This window comes from Microcaecilia unicolor, chromosome 6, assembly GCF_901765095.1.
Source record: "Microcaecilia unicolor chromosome 6, aMicUni1.1, whole genome shotgun sequence".
NCBI classification, from domain to species: domain Eukaryota; kingdom Metazoa; phylum Chordata; class Amphibia; order Gymnophiona; family Siphonopidae; genus Microcaecilia; species Microcaecilia unicolor.
Window position 1 is genome coordinate 176,706,589 of NC_044036.1, and position 13,208 is coordinate 176,719,796.

A 13,208-nucleotide genomic window follows, 5' to 3' on the forward strand; every position below is an offset into this window, starting at 1 on the left:
TAAGGGGTCCTTTTACTAGGGTGTGCTTAAAAATGGGCTGTGCTACTGTAGGCATGTGTTTTGGGCATGCCCAGATCCATTATTCACCGCGCTTGAAAAAAAGGCCTTTAAAAAATTTTTGCCTAAAATGGACATGCAGCAAAAAAATAAATTGGCACATATCCATTTTGGTTCTTACTGCCAGCCATTGACTTAGAGGTAAGGTCTTTTGCGTTAACCATGCAGTAATTGCCTCCACACGTCAAGTCAAAGTTATCTCCCGATTCTCACCACGTGCCAGAAAATAAAATATGTTTTCTGGTGCGTAGCAGACGCGTCAAAAATGAAATTACCACATGGGTCACGTGGTAGCCAGGCAGTAACTCCAAATTGGACCCACGTTGGATGCACATAGGCGCCTATCCTGCTTATTTTCGAATGAGGCCGACCATCTTCCGACACAAATTGGGAGATGGCCGGCCTTCTCCTAAAGCCGGCCAAATCGGTATAATTGAAAGCCAATTTTGGCTGGCTTTAACTGCTTTCCGTCGCAGAGCCGGCGAAAGTTCAAGGCGGCGTGTCGGCAGTGTACCGAAGGCAGGACGGGAGCGTGGTTGAGATGGCCGTCCTCGGCCGATAATGGAAAAAAGAAAGCCGGCCCTGATGAGCATTTGGCCGACTTGGTCCATTTTTGTTCATGACCAATCCTCAAAAAGGTGCCCCAACTGACCAGATGACTACCGGAGGGAATGGGGGATGACCTCCCCTTACTTCCTCAGTGGTCACAAATTCCCTCCCACCCCCCAAAAAATATAAAAAAACATTTTTTTGCCAGCCTCAAATGTCATACCCAGCTCCATGACAGCAAAATGCAGATCCCTGGAGCAGTTTTAGTGGGTGCAGTGCACTTCAGGCAGGCGGACCCAGGCCCACCCCCCTACCTATTACACTTGTGGTAAATGGGAGCCCTCCAACCCCCCCCAAACCCACTGTACCCACACGTAGGTGCCCTCCCTTCATCCCTAAGGGCTATGGTCGTGGTGTACAGTTGTGGGGAGTGGGTTTTGGGGGGATTTGGGGGGCTCAGCACACAAGGTAAGGGAGCTATGTACTTGGGAGAAATTTCTGAAGTCCACTGCAGTGCCCCCTAGGGTGCCCAGTTGGTGTCCTGGCATGTGAGGGGGACCAGAGCACTACAAATGTTGGCTCCTCCCACAACCAAATGCCTTGGATTTGGTCGGGTTTGAGATGGCTGCCATTAGTTTCCATTATCGGCGAAAACCAAGGGCGGCCATCTCTAACGCCGGCGATCTCTAAAGGCAGGCCAAATGTTGAGATTTGGCCAGCCCCGACCATATTATCGAAACGAAAGATGGCCGGCCATCTTGTTTCGATAATACAGTTGGGTATGCCCCTTGAATGGGCCGGCGTTAGAGATGGCCGCCCTTATAGATGGCCGGCCCCATTCGATTATGGCCCTTAACGTGGTTTAGTAAAACGGCCCTTCATTTAGCAATTAAAAAAGATATCATTATTTATTTATTTCCAGTCATTTGCTATACCGCAAATTCAGGCTATACAGAGGCAAGTAAGCGGTTTACAACAATAAAAACAAAATTTTTCTCATTCTGAAACTGTGGGTGGGAGAAGAAAAAAAAGATGAAGGAAAGCAAGAAAAAGCAAGGACAATTAAGCAGAGAAGAAGTGGAAAGTTTTCAAAAGTGTTTTGAAAGACTGAAGAGGCATATCAATTCTACGATAGGGGGAGGATCGTTCCATAACCTGTGGCCTAAATAAATGAAAAAAAGTATCACACAAGAAAGAGATAAATGAAGAGCAGTAGGTGAGGGAACATAAAGCAAATTACCTGAAGAGGATCGGAAGGAGCATGAGGATTAACACTGCTACCACATCATTTTAGCCATGAACCTTTTGGATATAAGCAAGTGTACTGATAGGATGCTAGGAATTATTAGGAAAGGAGTGCAAAATAAGACCAAGAATATTATAATGCCTCTGTATCGCTCCATGATGTGACCTCACCTTGAGTATTGCATTCAATTCTGGTCGCTGTATCTCAAAAAACGTTGTGGAGGGGTATAATCTAAAGGAGTGCCCAAGTTTTCCTGAGGACGTCCTCGCAAGACATCCCAGCGAAGGAGTGGAGAAACCTGTATTATTGAAACAAGATGGGTGTCCATCTTTCGTTTCGATAATACGGTCGGGGACGCCCAAATTGCGAAATTTAGGTCGACCTTAGAAAGAGAAGGGTGCCCATCTTTTGACACAAATCGGGAGATGGGCGTCCTTTTCCCAGGGTCACACAAATCGGCATAATCGAAACCTGATTTTGGGCGTCCTCAACTGCTTTCCGTCGCGGGGACGACCAAAGTTCACAGGAGCATGTCGGAAGCGTAGCGAAGGCGGGACTGGGGCGTGCCTAACACATGGGCATCCTCGACCGATAATGGAAAAAAGAAGGGCGTCCCTGACAAGCACTTGGGTGACTTTACTTGGTCCATTTTTTTACAACCAAGCCTCAAAAAGGTGTCCGAACTGACCAGATGACCACCGGAGAGGAATAGGGGATGACCTCCCCTTACTCCCCCAGTGGTCACCAACCCCCTCCCACCCTAAAAAAATCTTTTTAAATATTTTTTGACAGCCTCTATGCCAGTCTCAAATGTCATACCCAGCTCCATCACAGCAGTATGCAGGTCCCTAGAGCAGTTTTAGTGGGTGCAGTGCACTTCAGGCAGGTGGACCCAGGCCCATCCCCCCACCTGTTACACTTGTGGTGGTAAATGTGAGCCCTTCAAAACCCACCCGAAACCCACTGTACCCACATGTAAGTGCCCCCTTTCACCCCTTAGGGCTATGGTAGTGGTGTACAGTTGTGGGGAGTGGGTTTGTTTTTTTTGGGGGGGGGGGTTTAGGGGGGCTCAGCATACAAGGTAAGGGAGCTATGCACCTGGGAGCAATTTGTGAAGTCCACTGCAGTGCCCCCTAGGGTGCCCAGTTGGTGTTCTGGCATGTCAGGGGGACCAGTGCACTACAAATGCTGGCTCCTCCCATGACCAAATGGCTTAGATTTGGTTGTTTCGGAGATGGGCATCCTCAGTTTCCATTATGGCCGAAAATGGGGGACAACTATCTCTAAGGTCGACCTAAATTTCGCGATTTGGGCATCCCCGACCGTGTTATCGAAACGAAACATGGACGCCCATCTTGTTTCGATAATATGGGTTTCCCCACCCCTTCGCCGGGACGTCCTTCGAGGACGTCCTCAGGAAAACTTGGGCACCCCTTTAGATTATGCCCCTCTATGGGATTTAGATGCCCAGGCAGATGTGCGTGCAAATCCAAGCTAGTGCCAATTAATCTTAATAATTGATTGCTAGCATCCAATTGTTGACTGTAATTGACTCAATAACTAGTTAAGTTGCATGTGCATCTCGGGATTGTGCCCAAATGTGGGATGCCTTTATAGAATCTGGGAGTATGCACAGACTTGGTACATATAAGTTGAATAAGGATGATAGAGATTTGCTCCATTAACCACTAATAGGGTGTAACAGTCAAGTTTTAGTGATGGAGTTTTTAGTTCAGCTCAACTTATCTTTTTTCAGCTTGAAGGTTTCTACATAGTGCCTGTGAATATCTTGAAATTGTTAGGCTTGAGTGACTACAGAGTGACAACTGACATAACAGATATAAAATGTAGAAATTATTTGAACATTATAAAATTCATTAGATAAAATAAAAATGTACAAAGAAAATGAAACATATATATTGTGAATAAGGAGATATTATGGAGGTTTTTATGGAGTGTGTAGTTACCTAATGCAGCTTTTAATGCATGGTAACTGTTAGCGTGGGCCCATGACTTGGGGATATCAGGTGTGGCCTGCTCAGACAGCTGCTGTAGGGTACGTTACCACACAATAGCTGTCCCAACCTCAAGAGGTGGCGTTACGTGCAGCCGCAATATCAGCAATCTGGTAGCACAGCTGCTGTTCCATGTCTAACCTAAAAATAATCATGTGTGGCATGGTTTCTCTCCCTTTTGATCTGCCCTCCCTAAGCATTCCGCCCCCTGATCTGCTTACCCTGAACATAACCCCCCAGATCTGATAAACCCTAACCAGCTCCACCCCTTCTTGATCAGCACCCACTGGACAGCAACAGACCAAATATGATTAACCCCCCTATCACAAAATAAGCCCCCCTCTAGATCTCCCCAACTAGATACCCCAAGATCCTCCACCCACCCAAGATCAAGGCCCTCACAGAATAGTATCCCTGAAAGCAAATCCTTCATCACCATACCGTGACCTTTCCCCAACCTGCCCCCCCCCACCCCAGACTTACCTGTGGTTTCCTAGTAGTTTAGCACTGCAGGGCAACAGTAGTGCCCTTCTCCTGTCCCGCTAGATACCAGAGGTCAAAAGGGCACCTATAACTTCTAACAGTAATGTTGTGGTTCTACTACTAGGGTTCATCTTTCCCTGTAAGGCCATAGGTGGGAAAAGGTGGGATACAAATGCAATAAATAAATAATAAATAAATATGGATGGTGCCAAGTAGAGCTTCCCTCTCCTTGCCTGGGCTTTGCCTCTTCACACTGTGCTTAGAGTTTTATGTTACCAGCTGGGTCCCTCCCATCACTCCTGGTTTCCCTGCTCTGCTTCTCTTATAGTGGACTGGCTTTTCTGTTTTTTAAGGAGAGCTGGGGGTATCTAATGCACACTCCTTTGCAGAGCTACTACCTAGTCTAATGCGAATAGTGTGCTCATCTTGTTGTTTCTAAGCACATACAGTAGGAAAATCTTTTTCAGAACAGAATTATTGAACTCAGGCATACAAAACAAACAAAACTTTATATTACTAACAGGGTTAGAATTCAATAAACTCTCATGTTTTCAATTCAAATTTAAGAGCAGCTCTTTCTCTTACTAGTACACATTTTCTACAGTCTTACTGCTGCCCAAATCCTTAACCTCTTACATACCATTCAGACAGAAAGATAACAGAATTAATTACACTGCACTCTGATTTCCTAATCATACGATTTAGTTTACTGTGAACTTTGTCTCATGGGTCTGTAATTTGTCTCCATTAGAAGTTCTCAGTGATGACCAACATCTTCCTCAATATAAAGGCAGAGAAAGCATAGACACATTGAAGATTTTGTGTTAGGAAAGACAGAAGAGTAACAATCTCATTGACTCACCTCACATAGACAGGCTCCATTCCCTGTTATCCCATCCAAGCATGTACCATGGCCACTACAGGGCTTCTGATATCCACTGGGGCATTCTGGCAAGGGAACGTAGGTAAAATGACAGGGTTTTAAGTTAACCCCAGAATGAGATATACATTTAGAACTCTGATAACAGAACATCTCACCACATTAACCATTTCTGGTTGAAAACAAAAAAAATTCTGCTCCCTGTTCTTTCTCATCAGGTGCTTGACTTTAGAAGACCTGTCTGTTCTTTTCCTTCCAGCATAAAATGAAAACAAAAAGTCCTCTAAATAACTCTACACTTTAACCTATAGTTGGCAACATAACCTAGCTAGTATGAAAACTCAGATTGAGGCCCCTAGCAACTCCGTCCTCCACTCCACCACTGGATTTAGGAACTTCAAAACATTACTTCACCTCTTTATCTTGAAGCTAGTTCTCATGCATTTCTAGAGAACTGCAAGACCAATAGCCTTATATGACTGCATAAAGCTATACATAAATGAAAGGGTTAATAATTTTCACTTCATGCATGAAGAAGTAGTAAAAATAATCATACAGATACTTGTGGCTTTTAGAATTCTTGCATGAATGGGTTACTGTTAAACAGAAGCACAAGAGTAGTAACAGCTTGTCTTTGTAGGTTCAGTGTTCAAAAGGGGAGCGGGGCATCTATGACTCCAGATCATGGAAGACAGGTTGAGCCAGTTCTGGTTTTACTTCCATTGATTTAAATGGCTCAGCATGTTCTCCATGACCTAGACAAAGAAAAGGAGAGAAAATCAAAAGTACAAAAATCCAACCAGAAGAACAAAAATCACCAGGGGTCCCCGGAGCTGGGATGGCAGAAAAAAAAAAAAAGACTTGACAAGGGCTGTGTTTCAGCGACAGTGCCTGCATCATGGGTCTGATAGGAATGGCTATCCAAGTTAAAAGACCTTTCATGTGGTCCTGTTCTCACTCATTCAAAACAACGCTGCAGAAGCACATCTCGTTGGTGTCATTTCCAAAAAAGTACCTTTTTGGTAATGACACCAACGACATGTGGCTATAGCAAGGAATGTGTATAAGTCATGCTTGGATATGGATGAAGAGGCTTAGAACTGGAATAACAAAGATTTTCAAGGGCCTTGAAATCATAGAGTTGACTGAAAGAAGATCAGTTACAGGTTATAAAATTCAAGACTTTATATATATTAGTACATGAATTTGTAGATGAAAAAGTTCATATAAGCAAAAATGAATGAAGGGGAGGACCAATACAATTCCAACTCAAGGGTAAAAAGCAATTTTATTAGTTGGACATGACGCAGATCTGGATTTCAGCACAAGGACGTCTGTCTCAGGAGTCAACAAATCAGTGTCCTTGGTAATGCAAATACCAATGGAGTAAAATATTGTGTACTACAATTTGTTGGCCATGTTTCTCGAAACTTCAATTTTTTACTCTGTTGGTATTTTCATTACCATGGACGGCCCCTGCGCCAAAACGCAGATCTGCATCAAGTCTGACTAATTGATTTTTACTCTTGAGTTGGAATTGCATGGTTCCTCCCCTACTTTCATTTTTGCTCTGTGCCTTGATTTGTAGAGGTTTTCTCTTCTACTTCTTCGTTTTCATGTAAGACACTTACCATGACATGCTGATCCCCAGAATCCTTCATAGCATACAAATTCCATTATTTCCTTCTGACAAATGTGTCTGCAGCCTGAGAGGACGAGGGTTTCACCTCCCATGTTCACTGTGTAACTTAAATAGAAAGAAAAGAAGGTGGTATCACAATACAAGTTTGGGAGCATGAGAAGTCTGAGAAAGATGACATGTGGAATCAACCAAGGAGAAGACCAGGAAATTAAAGGGAAACAATGATTGTAGAAAGCCAATGTAACCCAAATCTCTTTCAGGCACTAACAAGGCTCCCATCAGACTCGCTGAGATTATAGATGATCATAATCAAATTTTCAGTGAAAAAGTTAGAGTTTTACTCAACCATTTTCCAAGGGCTAGTGATCTTTGGGTCATGATCTGTTATTGCATTTTGGTGATTATAAGTTTTTTAAATCAAGCTCACCAGGCTCAGTCTTACTGGGTCATGACCATAGTGATCTCAAAATATTCCCATCTCTGCTAGAAGGGTTAGATCAGCATTTTGCAATTTTTGTGCCTAAAGGCTAATGCAGTCCTATATACAGGAGCTTTGAAGTAGCCAAAAATCAGAACATATTCTATGTTCCCTATCTGATCCACATTACCCATTCTACCCTTGCATCGCATATTGGATCTCCTAGTCTTTCACAAAGATATTAGTTGGAAAGTTGAAACCTCCTAATTGTCTGTCAGTCCCTTGTTCTTATTGTTCCACCTGGAGATAAAGAGTTCTGACTTCAAACACCATCTGCTCACAAAGAAAATGAAAATAGAAGAAAAAGGTCTGACCCAAGACTGAAATTGCATCAAGTCAATTGGACCTCAGATGCAAATACAGCATATGTCATAGAAATGGTATAATGTAGAATATAACAGTTTATTTTTATATTGTGCAATAAACTCACAGTTCTAAGCAGATAATCATAAAAACTGGGCATTTCCAGCTATTACAAACATCTAAAACATTATCAATATCAACATAATAGTCTCATTATCATTGTCCACATTCAAATTTCTGGAACAAATAAGTTTTAAGTCCAAATAACCATTAGCGCTCAAAAGTACAGCAGAAATTTCATTACCCGGTTTTGCCACCTGGGTAATTGCATATTTACATCTGACTCTCTTCATATTATTTAAAATTAAAATTTCACTACGTTTATAAGTGATAGCGTTATAGAATAGAGTCATTTAAACAGTAAAGTGCTGAATTTAGGTGCCCAATCCAGGTCACAAATACCTGGCAAGATCCCAGAAAAGCTCAATACATTTTATGATGCTTATCCCAGAAATAAGCAGTAGATTTTCCCAAGTCAATTTAATAATGGTCTATGGACTTTTCCTTTAGGAAGCAGTCCAGATTGTTTATAAACCCCACTAACCGCCTTTACCACATTCTCTGGCAACGAATTCCAGAGTTTAATTACACATTGAGTGAAGAAATATTTTCTCTGATTCGTATTAAATTTACTACTTTGTAGCTTCATCGCATGCCCCATAGTCCTAGTATTTTTGGAAAAAGTAAACAAATGATTCACATCTACTCGTTCCACTCCATTCATTATTTTATAGACCCCTATCATATCTCCCCTCAGCCATTGAAGAGCCCTAGATGCTTCAGCCTTTCCTCATAGGGAAGTCGTCCCATCCCCTTTATCATTTTCGTCACCCTTATCTGTATTTCTCTGAACCCTACCTTGCACCAAAGCTCCCTTTCCCCTATTCCGTCCCTGAATTCCCTTCCAAATTATTTTCTAATGTGCTATGAACTCCTGATACCAGAGTTCCTAGGAGGTAATTTTATAATGCAATGTTTCTAAGCCTTTTCAATCCCAGGCCATGCCTACATTAAAATACATCCAATAAACAGAATTCTACTATAATAATAATAAACACCTTAGAAATTGGTTTCTAAGGTGTTTATTATTATTATTATTATTATAGTAGAGTTCTGTCTATTGGATGATATTATATGCTCTACTTCTACTATCTGATTAGTTTTGAGCCTATCTGACTGTACATTAACATACAAGCACATCAGTGTCTACCGAAGAAGGCAGTGTGGAGGTGGAAATGATTCTTATGGCCAAAAAAAGAGGTACAGAAGGAGACTGAAGGGCCTCAAAGGAGGAAGCTGAGATCGGGAGGACAAGGAAGTACTGTGTACAATGCGTGAACTAAGCATTCTGTCTATTAATTCCCACGTGCCAGGGTTCATGCTGTAGCTAGGAAGGAAAACCATGCTTGATGACACATGTACGCAGAAAGGAGCTTCTGCATTTGTCTCTTTTTATCCTTCATTAAAATTTGTTAACCACTTTCGCTGCAAGCAAATTAAAGCGGTTTACAAGTAAAATAACAATAAAAGAAAAAAACCCCAGGAAAAACCTAACTACCTTTACCATTCAAACATATTTCAATCATCCAAGCAAAATAAATAAAAGCATACATATAAAGCAGAATATCTCAAACAGAATCTAAGCAAATTCAAAAATTCACATAATGCTCATCTACCACCTCTGTTCTCCCACTGCAGGATCAACCCAGGCTCGCGCAGCAAAAGCCTGCTGAAAAAGGTAAGTTTTTAACTGGCACGAAAGGACATATCTGATGTTTCAAGCCAGAGATACTGCGGTAATGAATTCCATAATGCAGATGAGATAAAATAAAATGTACTAGTTACAGTAGATTCCCAGCCAGCTTTACAGGGATGTGGGAGAACCAACCTTCTGTTATTTAGAGAATGCAAAGTATGAGAGGGTGTATAGGGGAATCACTATAGAAGCAAGGTAATCAGGAGAACCACTGTGAAAGACCTTATGGGTTAAAGTTAGAATTTTAAACTTAACCCTTGCTTTGGGGTATACTCATGTACATTGGAGGTACACAGACACAGGAATAATTTAAGAAGCCACAGGAGTCCTTTACATTTATAAAAGCAGTTATGTAAGTATGCTGATTTATGTGTGTAATTATTGATTTTAGAAAAGGCAGTACTTGTTATACAGGTGAAGGGCAATTCTAAAATATGGCAGATAAGTGAAGGCACCAATAGTGCGCCTAAGTTTATAGAATAGTAAGGGTTAAGGTAATAGGATTCGATATGGTGCCCCTCTGTGACAAACTGGTTTACCTTTATTATAGGCAAGTATTTTCTCTGTCCCTAGGGGGCTCACAGTCTTTGTACCAAGGGCAACGGAGGGATAGGTGACTTGCCCAGAGTCCCAAAGAGCTGTAGTGGGAATCAAACCGAGCTCCTCAGGGTCTCGGTCCACTGCACTGACCACTGGGCTACTCCTCTACTCCATACTTACATGTGTAAGTAGCACTAATCAGTTCTCCAGCTGCAGTCCTGCCAGTGGGTGGTGCTGTTTCACTATCACATTTTCAATAGTAAGGGACAGGCAAGCTCTGCAGGACTCCATGGAACCTGCCTGTCTCTAATGATTGAAAACACAATATTGAAGCACCGCCCTCCACTGGCAGCAATGCAGTTGGAGGACTACCGCTCAACTTAGAGGAAACAGTGGTTACGTACATAAGTGCTAGGCATTATTCTATAAACAGTACAGCTAAATCACTTAGGGATCATTTTACTAAGGTGCACTGAAAATGGCTTGCGGTAGTGTAGGCACTGGTTTTGGGCATGCGTCAATCCATTTTTTTTGCGTGCCTGTAAAAAAAGGCCTTTTTTCGTTGAAAAAGGAGGTGCGGCAAAATCAAAATTGCCGCGCATCCATTTTGAGTCTGAGACCTTCCACCAGCCATTGACCTAGTGGTAAAGAATCCAGGTGGTAATGACCTATGTGCATCAAATGCCACTTGGCACGCGTCCATTAAGCATGCCTGAAAATAAAAAATATTTTTCAGACACGCATATCGGACGTGCGCCAAAAATGAAATTACCGCAAGAGCCATGCGGTAGTTGGGCGGTAACTCCATTTTGGTGCTTGTTGGGCGCACGTAGATGCTTATGAGGCTTAGTAAAAGTGCCCCTTAATACACAACTGATAGGGGTTATACATGTGAGCAGAGCATAGGCATGTCATGGGTGTGTCACCAAGCAGCCATCCTCACAAGCTGCCTCTGGCTGTCCCAAAGCTTTCCCTCTCTGCCACAATCAGCCCAGGTGGAAACAGGAAATTATCTCAGAAATCACTGCAAACCGTTCAAAACACAGCAGCAAGGCTAATATTCAAGAAGTCGAAATATGAAAGAGCCACCCCACTGCTCGGAATACTACACTGGCTGCCAATCAAGGCAAGACTAATCTTCAAAGCTGGATGGCTGGATTTAGTTACCTAGGTTACAGATGGTGGAACTCAATACCACAGATCACAAGAAGCCCCACCAATTACCTTCAGTTCAGAAAAGAACTGAAAACCTATCTCTTAAAAAAAATTCTACAACTAACTAAGGGCCCTGTTTACTAAGGCGTCTTATCATTTTTAACGCACCTACAATTAGCGTGCGCGCTAACCATGTAGGAACCTATAGGGATATTGTAGGCGTATGCATGGTTAACACGCGTTAAAAATGCTAACACGCCTATAACGCAGCTTAGTAAACAGGGCCCATTTCCTAATTTGTAACCCGTCATTGTAATTTTCTACCTGAATGTAAATTGTAAGCCACTTTGAACCAAAGCCTGTTTTTGGATACCAGTGGGATACAAGAATGGATAGATAGATAGATAGATAGATAGATAGATAGATAGATAGATAGATAGATAGATAGATAGATAGATAGATAGATACGTTTTTAAACAAGATTGGGAAGGGAGGAGGAGACAGACTATGGAGGGGAGAAGGGGAAGAGATCCCTGGACCGTGGGGCCCCAGGGAGCTGTGGAGCTCAGAGCAGCTGCCCTGTTTGCCCCTCCTAATGCTGGTCCTGACTTTAACGCATGCACTGGGGCACTTTTATGTGTGCAAAATGCAGTTCCACATCTTCAAGTGGCTGACAAGATGGTAGATTCTTATACACATGTCAGGCATGGACATTCTACCTTGGGTACAAGAGAGGTGAGCTCTAATGTATGCATATATTTTATAAAATTACATGAGTGCACACATACAGGACAATTCTACAAGCTGAGGCGTCGAGCTACGTGCCACTTACGTGTGTCAAATGCACCTATAATTAGCATTTTTGTGCATAAGTGCACTAGATGCTGTTCTATAAATGAATGTGTGTGTTTTTGCACAGATCTGCCGCTTCTGCCCTGTTTCGGTGATTTGCATCTGTTAGAATGCTTTTCTGTGCCAAAAATGCGGCATGGAAGTGGTGTCTAACTTTCTGCACCATATATAGAATTTCTCCTAAATGTGCCCCATTGTAGGGTCTAAATCAAGGTGTCAAGTTATAGAATCAGCTCCATAGAGGTATGCATACATTTACAGGAACAGGTGTAAATTTGTGCACTACTGGGGCTGTTGCCTTTATGAAGCTTCCTAAGGTAGGTGGTTTTTTGGACATAGAAGCCCTCTTATAACATTGGCCCAGTGGACTGCGATTTTATAACAGCCTACCTAGCTTGGAAGACCAACCAGACATCTCTCTAAAACCATCCTTTAAAGGGTCAGCCCAAAGAAACACTTCTTTACATACCTATAAGGGCAAGGGATCAACTGTAAATCCCATAGATTTACATGTGCATTCCCTTTTGAAAATGGGGAATACCCAAGTCCTGCCAAAACCGCACCACCTTGCGGTCTACACAGTACAGACTTACATGTGATAATACTGGTTTTCTATAGTAGAATTTTATAGACATATGTGATATATACATACATGCCAGCAAAGGAATAGTGTGATAAGCAAGGCTTTCCCATACAAAACCAGAAGGACCCGACACAGATCTGTGTTTCAGCATAAAACCTACATCAGGGGTCTGTACATAAGATCACTGAAGGATATAGGAATCTCTGGATAACAGTGTTCCACGCTGACCTGTCTTCCTTTTTTTATTGGATCGAGTCTTTATCAAGACTGTTATCCAGAGATTCCTATATCCTTCAGTGATCTTGCAGTGTCCTTCCATATATACATACATGCAAATACTGGTACTTGCATGTGTAAAACACAAATAGAACTCCTAAAACAAGGGCCATAGTGGGTACTAAATGGCTTTAGGGCATACGGGGGTCAATATTCAAAGTGATTTAACTGGGGAGGAGAGGCTTCTGCCCCATTAAATCGCTTGTGTGGGTCTATCCGCTAATATTCAGCAGCATATAACCAGATAATGCTGCTGATTATCACCACTATGTATAAAAAGTGGGAGTACGACCAAGGATACCAGAAACAGTTTTATTTAAGAACATCTTCCTG

The 13,208-nt window shown here is 42.3% G+C and overlaps 1 protein-coding gene across 2 annotated transcripts in view; it reads right to left on the reverse strand.

The window, feature by feature from the left end:
• The window catches only part of STAB1 (stabilin 1), a 299,279-nt gene that overhangs the window by 276,330 nt on the left and 9,741 nt on the right, over window positions 1–13,208 (reverse strand). For both annotated transcript variants that reach the window (XM_030205497.1, XM_030205496.1), the window contains exons 3-4: window positions 6,862–6,977; window positions 5,213–5,298 (exon numbers count right to left, since the gene is read on the reverse strand). In XM_030205497.1, the coding sequence (XP_030061357.1) occupies window positions 5,213–5,298; window positions 6,862–6,977 (202 nt within the window). The remainder of the gene's footprint in view (window positions 1–5,212; window positions 5,299–6,861; window positions 6,978–13,208) is intronic.